Here is a 13,781-nt window from a genome sequence, read left to right as displayed (position 1 = left end):
GACGCACAGGCACCCTTGTACGGTGACATGCTGACAAGCTTCAAAAACTGACAATTTTGCGACAGGAAGCTGCCAGCCTGCCAGAGAGCAATGGGAAATCCTACTTTTCCTAATTGCATGTTGCAGTGCCGTATCCAGAAACATTCTGACCACTAAACTTTGCAGGGGCACGTAAAATCCTCTAATAACCTAATCTATATATTGCGCTTGACGATTTACACACGGGGCTAATGGTTATGTACATGCAGCTTGAAAATTTCAGCCTGGCCACAGCAGCTAACAGTACCAGAGAACAAAAATTTTAGCATCCATTGGACCCTCTGCCAAGTTCTCGCCGTCAAGAGCGCCACAGCCTCCGTATATATCCTCAGGTTAGTTCAGGACTTCAGGCAGTCGTTACTGGAGCCAGAAAAGTCATTGTACCTGAAATTTACACAGGGAAACCTATTACGACAAATGGATAGCTGAGCCCAGGATATTGGTAGGTGATGCTAACCGAGGTTATAAAAATCACACGGTTCTCATGGCCATATAAAAGCTATCTGTTTCTGACTTTGTGGCAAGTTCAGAAATTAGCTATAGGGCAACTATAGCTATGTAGAACCTTGACACTAACGCATAGCTAGAATGACAAGAATCCTCCTTTACGACATATTTGTTAGCAAGACGTACAGTGGCTCGGCGCTACAACGGCTCAGCCCTGTGCTCGCCAATGTCCGCGCGGCAGTTACGCTGCGCCCACGTCATCCGCGCCCACGTTGCGCGTCTCACTTCGCCCGCATTGCACGCCACGCTCCGCTAGTAATCTCGCTATTAGTTAGAGCTCTGCAAGTATATATGTAACCATTCATCGATCAATAAGAAGCGCGGTTGATCTCTCTCTTTCTCTCATTTTCTCCTCCTCCATGGTATCAATGACCGAACGATCTGCCCTTATTAACCTGTTCGCGTCCTCCTCTTCCGCTGCCATGGCCTCACCCTCCCATTCCACTGCCTCCTCTGACTCCACCACCGGCGAGATCGTCCTTCCTCCCGCTCCTACGTCCGTAGTTTAGCAAGTTAACATCTGTTCCCACGTCCCCGTGCTGCTTGACATCGAAGAGTCCAACTAGAGCCAGTGGCGGTGCTTCTTCGACTCCGTCCTCGGCAAGTTCGGCTTGGTGACATACGTCTCGTCCCCGTCGCCTCTCGACGAGCGCGACGCCGAGTGGCTACAGACCGAGCACTGCATCGTCAATTGGTTGTACACGACGCTGCACAAGCGTGTCTTCGACATCATCTACAAGCCGCGCGCCTCCGCCTTCACCATCTGGGCGGACATTGAAGGGCTCTTCCGCGACAACAAGATGCAGCGCGCCGTGTACCTAGAGGCCGAGTTCCGCAGCCTCCGTCAAGGTGACATGAGCATCACCCCGCCGACAGCCTCCACGACCTCGGCCAGCCCGTCTCCCAACCCAGCCAGGTGCTCAATCTCATTCGGGGTCTCCATCCGAGGTATCGCCATCTCAAGCCCGTGATCACCTCCAAGAGTCCACCCCACACCTTCATGAGTGCCCGCTCCTACCTCCTGTTGGAAGAACTCTGCGACAAGCATGAAGCCTCGGCAGAGTCCGGGCAGGCGTACCACGCTAGCCACGGTTCCAACTTCGGAACCACCAACACCGACAACTCCGACTCCGGCAACTCCCGCAACAAACCGCACTACAAGAAGCGCAGATCCGACTCTGGCTCCAACGACAACAGCGGATATAGCAGTAGCCAGAACGGCGGGACTGGGACCGGCGGCGGCGGCCAAGGCAACAGCGGCGGGGGTCAACATCAGCAATCCCCCTCTACTGGCTTGCCATGGGCCGCTGGCTACAACCCATGGACCGGCCTGGTACAGGCCTGGCCTATGCCCTGGAGCAGGCGTGCTGGGCCCCCAGCCGCCCTTTCAGCCACAACAGGCAATGAAGGCCCAGCACCAATTCAGTCTCCCCAGTGCAGCTGCATCGTCCTCGTCGTCCTCCACCTGGGATCCGGCTGCATTCTTCAGCGCCCTCTCCATCGCCAGCAACCAGAACCAGGCTCCACCGAGCTCCAGCGAAACCCCTCGAACCAAGCCAGGATTTGCCCCACGCCAGTCTAGTCCAGTGGCAGTGGCGGTAGAAGGCTGGGAAGAGGAGGATACTGAGGCTGCGTTTGGTTCGGCGTCCACAGACCGCGTTTGCTTTCAAAACGTAGAAGTCGAACCAAACGGGGGCAAAGCCCAATAGCTTATCTCACCGCAGGCAGCGTTTTGCAGTGCAAATGGAAAAGCAGGCCACCACCTACTTTTACTGTTTTGAGGCGAAGAAAGTTGAAGAATTTACCCGCCAGCCACTGGCAAGTTACGTACCGGTTCGATTCTTTTCTCCTCCCATCGTGTTTCTTCCCCAACCGAGCAGACATCACAGCGCAGCTAGGTTGGCCACCGGAGCTCGGCCCTGCCCTCGTCGGCCGCCGGAGCTCGGGCGTCCCTTGCCGGCCGTCGGATCTCGACATCGCCAGTCTCTGGAGCTTCCCGTCGCATCCTCGCATCCAGGCCCTCGCCTACTCCCTCCCCGTCATCGTTACCTGCCCAGGCCCTCGCCGACGCTACTCCTTTCCCATCACCGTGGCTTGCTCCCTTCCCCTGGTCGCCCTCACTGCCGGCTGTCGTGCTCGTTTCTGGAGGCAATGGATGGTTTGAATTGGATTCACGGTTGATTGGATTGGATTCGCCGTCGGACGTGGCAATTTAGACATGCCGGCGCACAATTCTCCGCCAGGTGCAGCGTGCTGCAGGTGCGCCGCGGCCGCGACCAGGGACAGTAGCAGCTTCGTGCTACGAAGCTAGCAAAGCGCTCGCCTTGTCTGTTTCTCCTGCGACCATGGTGGAGGCAGCTGTCTTCAAGCGTATTGCCATTCTTCACCACCGAGCTCTCTCTCTCTCTCTCCGTTAAATACCAAAGAAATAGTATAATATATATTAAAAAAATTGTGTGATCCGAAGTACAATTTGATTCAAACTAATCTCATTGTTATTGTGAACTATATGAATTCGTAAAAAAACATGTTAGTCAATATAAATATTACATTATTACGATAAATAACATATCAGGACCTAGCGGGTATTACAGACAATTTCTATCAAATCCACAGTTTCACAGCAGATTGAACCAAACGACTTTTAGCTTTTTCACAGCTGATAGCTCACATCAGCTTTTTTATAGCTCACAACTGAACCAAACATACCCTATGGCTTCCCTGTAGGAGGCCTCCCCTGCTGTTTTCCGTTGCCGGCCGCCGGGGTGAGGTCGTCGATGATAGCCACATCAAGTTGTGGCGGCAGCAGGGCCGGGGAGAGGTACAGAGAGAGAGCCATGGAAAAGTCGCTGGGTTTTTTTTTCTGAGCTCCGAAATAGGTGGGCCTGCGTGCGTGAATGTGAAAACACTCAGGGCTGGCACAGGTGTCCGGGACGCTAGCCTAGGTAAAATTGAATGGGCTTAGCGGCCCAAGCTTCGTCCGAGCAGGTATTTTGGACTCTTGGTTGCTCCTGACTAAGATTCTTCGGGCCTTAGTTTCCAAAAAAAAGATTTTGCAGGTCCCATTTAAAAAAAAAGATTAGAGAACCGATGGTATACGATCAGTGCACGTGCGCTAAGAAATTAGACTTGTAGCATGTGCTGTAATTTTGGGTTTAGAGGAAAAGAGTGCCACAAGCCACCGGGTTGCGCTTGCCCCACGGCAAGCTTTTTGGCTTGCGTGCTCTAGAAATAGAGAAACTAGCTGCCTTGCTACACGATTTTATTTGCCCAGACAAGAATTCGCGACTAGGACGACAGAGGGTGACGTACGGCGAGTCGGCGACGAACTCGTTCTAGCTGCACCGCGGCGAGGGCGCATATCGCCGTTCGGCGACGACCAGCACGCTTTTGTTGATGTCACATGAGCTTTAGAAATGTCACGTGTGGTTTGGTGTGACCCTTTAATTTCTTTTTCAGTTTTTTTTTAAAAACTTTCCGGTCTGATCTGATCTGTGAGACTGTGATGACCAAAACTTTGCTTCGCTAAACCTAAAAATTTGAGCATCCATCTATTGCAATCTTTGGTCCGTGCCAGAGCTGCGGGTGAGCCTTGTGTTCGTGCAATCATCTATCTATATTATTATCCATGGCTGTAGTAGCTTCGTTTAAAAAGTAGTGGTTGTGGTTAGATTGAGCTGGTGGGACATATGAAACTTTTGGTGAACTGTGGCCAATATTATAGACACATATTTTTTTATTTGATCTCAGTTTCGAACCGTAGAGATATGACCTTATTCATTTTCCCCCCTCAAACATAAGGCGCATTGTTACACCCATATATACACACCACATATCTGCTCGTATGAATAGCTTGTGAATCTTCAGATCGAGGAAGTTATGGGTAACTGTGTATGCCAACTAAGGTTCAGAATTCTGGCCGAATTTCACCGAAAATCGAAAATTTTGGTCCTATGGGTGGTCTACCAATAAATGCCCATACCAGTAATACCAATTATTCTTTGAATAAAATTCATTCAGATTTTTAAATTTCATTATAATTTTCAAATATTTCGGTCAAAGACCAACCTACTGGTCTTACTGTTCACATGATCACATCCATTGTTTTAAAATAAGTGGTGGTGGAACACTTACGTTAGTTAGCTCTAAAAGAATAATTAGCTGAAAATCGGAGACTCAAACCAAGCAAGGCTGAAAAAGTTCCATCGCAAGAAACATAATCAAATTATAAATTTGATGTTCAATTGATTTTCTTATTAACAACTTGAAAACACATAGCAGCATGGATCCCTAGTAGCATATATCCGAGGGAAGAGCAATCCCACTTTACAATTTGGTAAATAAACAAAGCCAAATCTCAAGTAAACTACTGCTCATTCCGTTTCAAATTATTAGTTATTTTAATTTTTTAAATTCAGATTTTGATATGTATCTAGATATAAATATATATGTAGATGCATAGTAAAAATTATATATTTAGAAACACTAAAATAATTAATAATTTGGGACACTGGGAGTATCCCATAACTACACAACGGTGAACTAGTGGGGGCACATCGCCGCACAAAAACAAACACACGCTGGAGCCGACGTCATCAATCAAGCTCACGCTGCCCCTGCAGGTTGCTTGGCGCCGTAGCCACCGTACGGAGGGTAAGCCACGGGAGCCGGGTATGGTGGCTGCGACGACCACTGCGGCTGCCCCATTGCGACGCCCAACGTGGCCGTCTGGTCCCTCTGCCGGAGGGCGTCGAAGTAGGCCGCGATCGCACAGGCGATGCCGGCGGCGGCCGCGAGCGACGCCGACTTGAAGACTCCGTCCCTGAGCTCGGTGCAGACGAAGTCGAAGGCGCGGCCGCCGCTGCTGCTCCCGGGCCGCCGCTCGACCGCGGTGAAGCCCCCCGTCCCTCCCGCGTTCCGCGACGCGCCGTACATGAACATAACCGCCGCCGCCGCCACCAGCAGCCTGCGTCTCGGCAGCACCAGTTAGCGCGAATAATCGAAGCTAATCAGCAGCGCGGCGTGGACGTAGGAGGAGAACGTACCACGCGAGCGCCGCGCACACCTTCCTGACGGTGCCGCGCGCGGGCGCGACGACGGCGGCGGCGCCGAAGCGGCCGAAGCAGCCGCTGGCCGCGGTGACGAGCGCCACCCCGGCCAGCGAGAGCAGCGCGGCGGCGATGCCGCAGCCGAACGCCGGCGTGCGCCGGTACTCGCAGCGGAACGTGTCGGACCCCACGAAAGCCTGCGCGGCCACGATAAGATTAGGTCACAGACACCCGCACAAGCAACAGTTAGGCCCTCGCCGTCGGATGGTGGATCGATCGAGGAGCGGAGATGGTAATCGACGGCCGGGGTGTCTGTGTCTAGCTTGCCTTGTGCTTGAAATACTCCGCGGCGAACCCCAGGACGGCCGCGGCGAGGCCGAGCACGGCGGCCGCCGCGCCCACCGCCACCGCGCGTTTCTGCATCGCGTTTCTCTCTCTCTGAGTCTGGAGCTCTGGTGCTCAGTGAGATATGCACGAAAGGGGAAATGCCTAGCTGCAGCTGAGGACTAGCTGGCTTGGGGTATAAAAAGGGCGTGCTCCGATCCACGCGTTTCCGGGATTTGGTCGACCATCCAGCACCCAACACTATCGTAGCACGACCTGATCCATCTCCTGCAACGAAACATTCAAATCGTAACCATCATGTGAGCACGATCAGTCAAACGGATGATTTCATCGACAAGATAAAAAGAAAAATGAGCCGCCTTTGGGGATACTACGACACGCTGGATTGACGCAAGCATTCAGCTACCACCGTACAGTCATGTGGAGCTTAGTCTGAGACGAGTGTGTGCAGTTGCGACCGGAGGAGGATCAGCTGTTCGTGGTGCCCTCAAAAAAAAAAAAGGAATCAGCTGTTCGTGGAAGTGGTTCGTCCGTTTCGGCAACTGGCTGGGTTTACACCTCGCAACTCTCCCGACCTGGCTTCCTTCAGCGCCTCAACGGAGTTATCTGTCCCTGCGCACACGGCACACCTATCATATCCTCTCGCTCGTTCCACCAAAGCTAGTGTAACCGTTCTCATCTGCTACTCTCTGTTCAGTCATAGTCTTTCGTTCTGTTCTATATTTATCCACTAGTGTAATTGACGGCTCGGGATTATAGAGTCTATATGAGCATGTGTCTGAACTGGCTATTTGCCCGGCACTATTGCATTCTTATTGTGCCTGTGTTCTGTGTTCACTACTCTGATCGTTTTCTATAAATGCTTGCGAATCTGATCCTAAATCCTTATCGCTAGCAGCTTGTCTTGCTTCCGTTTTACTCATAACTTCTAGTGCACCATTCTAATGTTTCCCATACGCTTGAAAATATCATATGATCTCATGGGTTGTGGGTATTTGCCACGCTTCTAGACCTAGCACTTCCATCCTAATGATGAAAGAAAGTTGCATTGGCAAGACATACTTCAGATAGCAACAACATGCAATGCCAGTTTTGTATGGACTTTCATGCCAAACAGTGCCTGTCAATACAACTGTGTGAATAGGGCTGAGATGGGCTGGCCCAACGCCTAGGGCCAGTTCCAATGGGCCGACGGACTGCGCTCTTAGATATAGACATGCAGGACGCTTTCATTCAGAAAGGGAATGGGGGCATTATTCATTTGTTTGCGTTGCCCCCTGTCCTTTTCCTTTTCATTATCGTTTTTTGGTAATTGGGCCATCCCAGTTCTAGGGCTTGAATGGATGGATGGGAAAGTTGAAAATTTTTTACAGTAGACCATTTGCTTGTTGCTTAGTTGCTTACTGTATTTTATTGGATGAATTTACACTTTTATGTGGTAATGCATTTGTAGAAGAAACAAGAATACTAGTTCATTGAAATTTTACATATGTAGAAGACTGATTTATTGGAGAGTTTATGTTACTATAAATTTCTTGTATGCATTTTGTTGGCTCAAACTTATGTTTTTTCTTATTATTAACAACTTGAAAACACAAGCATATATCCAAGTGGTGAATCCCACTTACAAATTAGCAAATACCACAACAATACACAAATCGTGAAGGTGGTGGCACTGCGACGCAGAAAAGCAAACACACGGTGGAGCCGACGTCATCGATGAAGCTCAAGATGTCCCCGCAGGTTGCTTGGCGCCGTAGCCACCGTACGGCGGTTGAGCCGGGTAAGCCACGGGAGCTGGGTCTGGCTGCCCCATCGCGACACCCAGCGTGGGCGGCGTGGCCGTCTGGTTCCTCCGCTGGAGGGTGTCGACGTAGGCCGTGATCGCGCAGGCGACGGCGACGACGGCCGCGATGGACGCCAACACGAAGACTCCCCTGAGCTCGTCGCAGACGAAGTCGAAGGTGCTGACGCCGCCGTCGCTGTTGCGCCCGGGCCGCCGCCTGATCGCGGTGAAGCCCCCCGTTCCTCCCGCGTTCCTCGACGCGCCATACAGGAACATCACCGCCGCCGCCGCCACCACCAGCCTGCGTGCGCTCGGCAGCAAGCAAGAATCAAAAACCGATAACCCGCGGCGCGGCGTGTCATCGGAGAAGCAAGGTAGTATAACAGGCCGTAGCCGGTAGCCCGTGTAAGAGGAGGGGGGAGGACAACGTACCACGCGACTGCCGCGCACGACGTCCTGGCGCAGCCGCCGCGCCGTCTCCTTGCCGCGGGCGCGGCGGCGGCGCCGAAGCGGCCGAAGCAGCCGCTGGCCGCAGTGACGAGCGTCACGGCGGCCAGCGAGAGCAGCGCGGCGAGGATGCCCCAGCCCAGCGCCGGCGTGCGCCGGTACTCGCAGCGGAACACGTCGGACCTCACGAAAGCCTGCGCGGCGCGGCCGGGCGACCGACCATGATCGTCGGATCAGGTTGCGGAAACAGAGGAGGAGTAGTAGGAACGTGCGAACTTTGAGCCGGAGCAAGCGGAACACGCCGCTAGCTAGCTAGCTTGCCTTTTGGTTGACATACTCCGCGGCGAACCCCAGGACGAGGGCGACGAGGCCGAGCACGACGGCCGCCACGATCACCGCCACCGCGTGTTTCTGCATCGCGTGTCGACTGGCTGCTTCCCTCCGGTCGCGCGCTCTGTCCGAGTCTGGAGCTCGGGTGCTCTCAGAGTCTCAGTGCTTGGTGAGGGATGCACGGAAGAGGAAATATCTAGCCGCAGCAGAGGACTAGCTAGCTGGCTTGGGGCAGATAACTCCACACTCCAGCGACCAGCGTCGTCTACCTTCAATGCGTGCTGCAGCTGCGACCGGAGGAGGAGGATAAGCCTGTTTGTGCAAGTGGTGCGTGCGTTTGCGCAAGTGGGGTTTGCACCTCGCGGTCCGCCGACCTGGCGTCCTTCGATGCCTCGACGGAGCCACGGAGTGGCCGCGCCGCGCCGTACGTGGCGTGGGGCTCCCTGGTGGCGCCACTGGAGATGTCTCTGTGGTTGGCCGTTCGAATCGATGTCGGCCTGCAGAGCGACTCCGTCGTCGGGTCCGGGGCACTTGCTCCGGCTCATCATCGTCCTTTAGTAGCCATCTTTATCAGAGCCTGTGCAGCGGTTCAGCAGGACTGCCGGGCCGTATTTGCAGGCAGACCGCAGGGAGTCCAGGAAAAACCCGTCATTTGGGCTTTAGGCCAGGCCCGTCTAGAGTTTTCCAAGCCTAAGACGGCATCTCTCTCATCAAAGGGAAAGAGGATTCTGAACCTGAGAGAGATCGCAGACGATGGCCTGGCCTGCCCACCCTGCTGCACTCTGCGTCTCTGCACGTAGTCGGCGTGGTCAGCCAGGATTGCAACTTGCAAGAGCTCGATCAGGTCCAGGGCCTCAAGGGACTGACTAATAGTGACTGCTCGTTCTTGTAGCAGAAGTTTGGATTTGAAACCTTGAATGGAGCAACGGCATGATAGAGGCTGGACCTGGGTAACTGCTGCGAAAATATACGTTGTGGTAAGTGACGGTAGCATATTCTGTTGACTCATTGTTCCCTCAATTGAAACAGAAGTACAGTGTGAGAATATGGATGAAGAAAGAACAACTAAAAGTTTAGACAATGAGAGCACCGAACAACCATCAAAGCGTGCCCAAAAGTCTTGGACTGAAAGAAAAACAAACTAGTAAAGTTCACGGGCCTATAACCATAATCGAATACCGAAAACACATTTGCTGTCTGGTGACATCAGACATGCCATTACACATTCGGAGACGCTGTGATGAACTGACGATACATAACGAAAGATGCCGCCTATGACTTGATGATACAGAGCATCAAAACTTGCCCAGAGAAAACTGAACCTGACATGTTCAGCGCTGAAACAAATAACTTGGCATGCTCAGTCCTGAAGCACATTTGCTGTCAGGTGACAACTGATCTAAGCTACATGGCACAACATAAATCAGACCAGACATTTGCTCTCAGGTGACATTTGATTCAGGTTACATGCTTGACAGAACAACGCAGTATACCACATCAGAATTCAGACATGTCAGTTACACATGCGTAGCCGAGGAGCCATCACTGCATGGCTACAACTACAACTATCCTACTCCTGCTCCATCTGCAGCACTCTACGCGTCGGCCTTGAGGAAGAGCCCGAGCTGTCGCATGATGCCGGGACGACCATACTCCGCGATGCAAAGATCCTTCAGGTCTCGTGGGTGGATGCTCTCGTCGGGCACCGCGCCCTCTCCATCTCCAGCAGCTTCCGGCGGGCGTTCGCCTTGGCGATCAGAGTGGCCATTGGGAGCTTCTCTGGTTCCGTACTCTGCGCCGCCTCCGATGCCGGTTCCGGCGCTGGCTGCGCAGATGTTCCGTCCTCCTCGGGAAGGACCGCCTGTGGAACTGGGAGGTCGACAGTCTCGTCGCGATCGCTCTCAGAGTCGCTATCTGAATCTGAATCACTCGAAGATGAGCTTCCGGAGTCGCTGCTTGAGCTCGTGCTGTTGCCGGATTCGCAAGCCTTCTCGACGGGAGCAACAGGGGAGACGCCGCCGCAGATGTCGACGAACTCGTTGTCGTCCTCCGGGATGTCCTTGCTCTCACTGTTGCCGGTTTCGCCGGCCTTCTCAACGGAAACAACAGGGGAGGATTTCAGGATCGCGACGGGGGAGACGCCGCCGCAGATGTCGATGATCTCGCTGTCGTCCTCCGGGGGATCCATGATCTCACTGTTGCCAGTTTCGACCTCCTTCTCAAGGGGAACGATCGGGGAGGCTTTTAGGATGGCGACGGGTGAGACGCCGCCGCAGATGTCGATGAGCTCGTTGTCGTCCTCAGGGCTCGCGATCTTAGCAACCTTGGCAAGATCATACACCTTTGTCCGCTTCGCCGGCGGCGTCTTGATGGAAGCCTCCACCGGCGCTTCAGATCGTGGTTCCGCGTTGGCCATGTACCGGCCGTTCTTGCCGCTGGACAATAGCTCCGCCTTCCTCAGGAGCGCGTGGAGGGCGTCGAGCTCCGCGGCCATCCTCTTCCGGAGGGTTCCCAGTGCAGGGTCGACGGACGTCTTGACGGCGTTGCGGGTCACCTTGGCACGCTTCGGACTTGGCGCCGAGAACTCCTCGCCAGCGCCGGCGCGGCGAGCCGACTTCTTCTCCCGCGCCATCGTGCAGCAGGTAGTAGCAGCAGGTTCGACGACCTGCGGCCGCTTCGCGAACCGGCGGCCGTTGGGTGGCATCGCGCCGCCGGCAACAGCTGTGACCTCCATCTCAGCGACGATGCCGTTGCGGACGACCTTGGTGTGCTTCGCGCCGGGCGCGGAGGGCTTCTGGTCGGCGACGGCACGGCGGGCCGACGTCTCCCGCGCCACCGCGCCGCAACCCGCGGGCGCGGCGCCCAGCGGACGCTTGGAGGACGGCCGGGCGCTGGGAACGGGAGCGGCGCGACGAAGGGCTCCCATGTTTCGCCGCCGCACGGCGATCGAGCGAGCAGACTCTCTCGGGTCTCACCGAACGCCGGGCGAGAGAGAAGTGGAGGACCGGTGGGTGGGAGGATGGATCTGGAATGCTGGATCGAGGAACGAGACGGGATCGGCATGGAGCCATGGAGTGGTATTAATCGTCCCCGGGGAAGGGATTCGAGTCGGAGACGGTCGCCATCACGCGCTTCCGATCGCCCGGTTGGTTCCGGCTTCCGACAAGAATACAAACAGGAAGCAGGTGCGCGCCTTGCTTGTTTTCCAAGCACCAGGAGGCGACATTTTGTCCTTAGGATATTTCCAACAAAGTACTAAGTCGTACGTGCTATTTATTTGTCGTACATGGAGGAGAGTTAAGAATGCAGAGAAGAATGACAGCTACTAACTACTCTTTGGAGTCACAAGTAAGCAAAGTTTAATTTAGAAGTTGTCCGAAGTCAACTATTCTAAATTTTGGTTGCATATTATTTCTAAGTGTCAAGTTTGGGTACTTAAAAATGGCACAGGTTGCTGATTCGTCTGTAAATGTAGTTTCATTCGAGTATACTTTTGCTATATTTTATAGATTTTCTGTAACAAAATGTGCCGCTCAAAAGTGTGTTGGAGACTTTGTCAATGTCCGAAATATCCTTAATTGTGAGTGCAGGGAGTAGTTAGCTGACAGCATGCTCCCCAAGATGCATGAATCAAACTAGGAGAGTAGTTAATCGATTGGAGAGGTTGTCCAAGTGTTGTCTGAAGATGACATGAACACCAATTGTAGCCAGCATAACAGCATTGCAATGTAATTAAGCCATGTATTGATAAACAAAATATATACCTTATACTTTCGAAATGAAGGGAGTAATAGATTCCAACATATGATCATACATTCCGTGAGCGTACACGGTGCGCTGGAACTGACGTCAAGCTCAAGCTGTCCCCGCAGGTTGCTTGGCGCCGTAGCCGCCGTACGGGGGAGGAGCAGGGTAACCCATGGGCGGCGGGTACGCCGGCGGTGGGTACGGCTGCGCCCACTGCGGCTGCCCCATCGCGACTCCTGGCACGGCGAACTGGCCCGGCACGGCCGGCGCGTCCATCTGCTGGAGGTAGACGTAGGCGGTGACCGCGCACGCGGCGGCGGCGGCGGACAGGATGGACGCCGTGGAGAAGATGCCGTTCCTGAGCACGGCGCAGCCGTAGTAGTAGGTGCGGCGGTAGTACCGGCCCCGCCTGCTCGTGGAGAGGCCCCGCGTCCCGCCCCGGTTCATCGCCGCGCCGTAGAGGAACATCACCACCGCCACCGCCACCAGCACCCTGACGAGCAGGCATCTCGGCCAATCAGATGGTCTATCTAGCCACATGGAATGGAACTGAGCGGCGCACAAGCCTCGCGCGGAACGGCGGGCGCCTCCGGACTGCGACTAGCTAGGCACGTACCAGGCGACGGTCGACAGCCTGAAGGCGGTGGCGCTCCTGCGGCCGGTCGCGGGGGCGCCGCGGCGGCCGAAGCAGCCGCTGGCCGCGGTGGCGAGGGCCAGCGCCGCCAGCGCGAGCAGCGCCGCGACGACGCCGAAGACGAGCGCCGGCGTGCGCCGGTACACGCAGCGCTGCCCGTCGAAGCTCACGAACGCCTGCGCATCCGGCGGATCGATCGATCGATCACGATCGGGCCAGGTACGAACGAACAGTTAGTCCAAACACCAAGCAGAGCAGAGATGGTGAGGCGGGATTGGAGCGTGAAGCTTTCGCTTGCCTTGGACTTGGTGCCCTCCGCGACGAACCCCAAGACGGCGGCGGCGACGCCGAGCACGGCCACCGCCGCGCTTACCAACACCACGCGTTTCTCCATCCTTCGATGTCACTCGGGCCGTTGTGCCTATCCAAGAAACTGCTTTTGAAGACAAGGAGGGGGGAGGCCACGAAATATCTGCAGGCAGGAATCAACTTGTACCACGGCGAGACCCGGAATTATAGCTAGTCAAATGGAGGGTGGGTGGCCATCATGGCACGTCATCATCGGAAGCATACGCGTGTCCCTACACTAATTTATTGTCGAGATTGAGAACGGGCCCATCTCTCCGGCTAAGTTTGACTCGGCATGGGAGACGGCCGGCGTTCGTCAACTGCATGAAGTTTCTTTGAACTTTACGTGTTCCAAACCAGTTTGTCAAGGAAGGGGGTATCTTTGCTGAGTTGCGACCAAATAACAGAGGCCTGAGAGTTGACAATGAAAATTACTGTATACAAGGGGTAAAAATACTAAGCGACATGTGACTAGACACGACATGTCAATTTCACGGGATTCCATTATATTTATTTTCAGCGAACATAGGACATGAAGATACGATAGTTT

The 13,781-nt window shown here is 54.3% G+C and overlaps 4 protein-coding genes across 4 annotated transcripts; all 4 read right to left on the bottom strand.

Annotated features, from left to right (window-relative positions):
• Positions 1-5,151: 5,151 nt before the first annotated feature.
• Positions 5,152-6,017, bottom strand: LOC112897970. Its single transcript, XM_025966380.1, has 3 exons — positions 5,922-6,017; positions 5,592-5,791; positions 5,152-5,512 (listed from the first exon to the last, which is right to left on the bottom strand). Exons 1-3 carry the CDS (start codon positions 6,015-6,017, stop codon positions 5,152-5,154), a joined length of 657 nt encoding a protein of 218 aa, XP_025822165.1.
• A 1,443-nt stretch (positions 6,018-7,460) lies between these two features.
• On the bottom strand, positions 7,461-8,839 carry LOC112900407. The gene is made up of 3 exons (XM_025969247.1): positions 8,494-8,839; positions 8,158-8,366; positions 7,461-8,026 (listed from the first exon to the last, which is right to left on the bottom strand). The coding sequence occupies exons 1-3, from the start codon at positions 8,587-8,589 to the stop codon at positions 7,666-7,668; spliced, it is 666 nt and encodes a 221-aa protein (XP_025825032.1). The 5' UTR covers positions 8,590-8,839; the 3' UTR covers positions 7,461-7,665.
• A 710-nt stretch (positions 8,840-9,549) lies between these two features.
• LOC112893577 (nucleolin 2-like) lies at positions 9,550-11,534 on the bottom strand. Its single transcript, XM_025961022.1, has one exon. It carries the CDS (start codon positions 11,426-11,428, stop codon positions 10,175-10,177), a length of 1,254 nt encoding a protein of 417 aa, XP_025816807.1. The 5' UTR covers positions 11,429-11,534; the 3' UTR covers positions 9,550-10,174.
• A 669-nt stretch (positions 11,535-12,203) lies between these two features.
• LOC112893650 lies at positions 12,204-13,367 on the bottom strand. The gene is made up of 3 exons (XM_025961131.1): positions 13,182-13,367; positions 12,866-13,059; positions 12,204-12,742 (listed from the first exon to the last, which is right to left on the bottom strand). Exons 1-3 carry the CDS (start codon positions 13,275-13,277, stop codon positions 12,358-12,360), a joined length of 675 nt encoding a protein of 224 aa, XP_025816916.1. The 5' UTR covers positions 13,278-13,367; the 3' UTR covers positions 12,204-12,357.
• Positions 13,368-13,781: the final 414 nt, after the last annotated feature.

The sequence above is a fragment of the Panicum hallii genome, chromosome 1 (assembly GCF_002211085.1).
Source record: "Panicum hallii strain FIL2 chromosome 1, PHallii_v3.1, whole genome shotgun sequence".
Lineage (NCBI taxonomy): Eukaryota > Viridiplantae > Streptophyta > Magnoliopsida > Poales > Poaceae > Panicum > Panicum hallii.
Note: the sequence above shows the minus strand (reverse complement) of the source record. Positions and strands in the feature narration are given on the sequence as shown.

Bases quoted from the DNA above. Each gene is read 5' to 3' on its own strand.
- LOC112893577 (XM_025961022.1), bottom strand. From the start codon at position 11,428: ATGGGAGCCCTTCGTCGCGCCGCTCCCGTTCCCAGCGCCCGGCCGTCC.
- LOC112897970 (XM_025966380.1), bottom strand. From the start codon at position 6,017: ATGCAGAAACGCGCGGTGGCGGTGGGCGCGGCGGCCGCCGTGCTCGGC. The intron at 5,792-5,921 runs GCAAGCTAGACA...GTGGCCGCGCAG, and splicing joins CGGAGTATTTCAAGCACAAG to GCTTTCGTGGGGTCCGACAC. The intron at 5,513-5,591 runs GTACGTTCTCCT...GCCGAGACGCAG, and splicing joins GTGTGCGCGGCGCTCGCGTG to GCTGCTGGTGGCGGCGGCGG.
- LOC112893650 (XM_025961131.1), bottom strand. From the start codon at position 13,277: ATGGAGAAACGCGTGGTGTTGGTAAGCGCGGCGGTGGCCGTGCTCGGC. The intron at 13,060-13,181 runs GCAAGCGAAAGC...CCGGATGCGCAG, and splicing joins CGGAGGGCACCAAGTCCAAG to GCGTTCGTGAGCTTCGACGG. The intron at 12,743-12,865 runs GTACGTGCCTAG...CCTGCTCGTCAG, and splicing joins AGGCTGTCGACCGTCGCCTG to GGTGCTGGTGGCGGTGGCGG.
- LOC112900407 (XM_025969247.1), bottom strand. From the start codon at position 8,589: ATGCAGAAACACGCGGTGGCGGTGATCGTGGCGGCCGTCGTGCTCGGC. The intron at 8,367-8,493 runs GCAAGCTAGCTA...CGCGCCGCGCAG, and splicing joins CGGAGTATGTCAACCAAAAG to GCTTTCGTGAGGTCCGACGT. The intron at 8,027-8,157 runs GTACGTTGTCCT...GAGCGCACGCAG, and splicing joins TCGTGCGCGGCAGTCGCGTG to GCTGGTGGTGGCGGCGGCGG.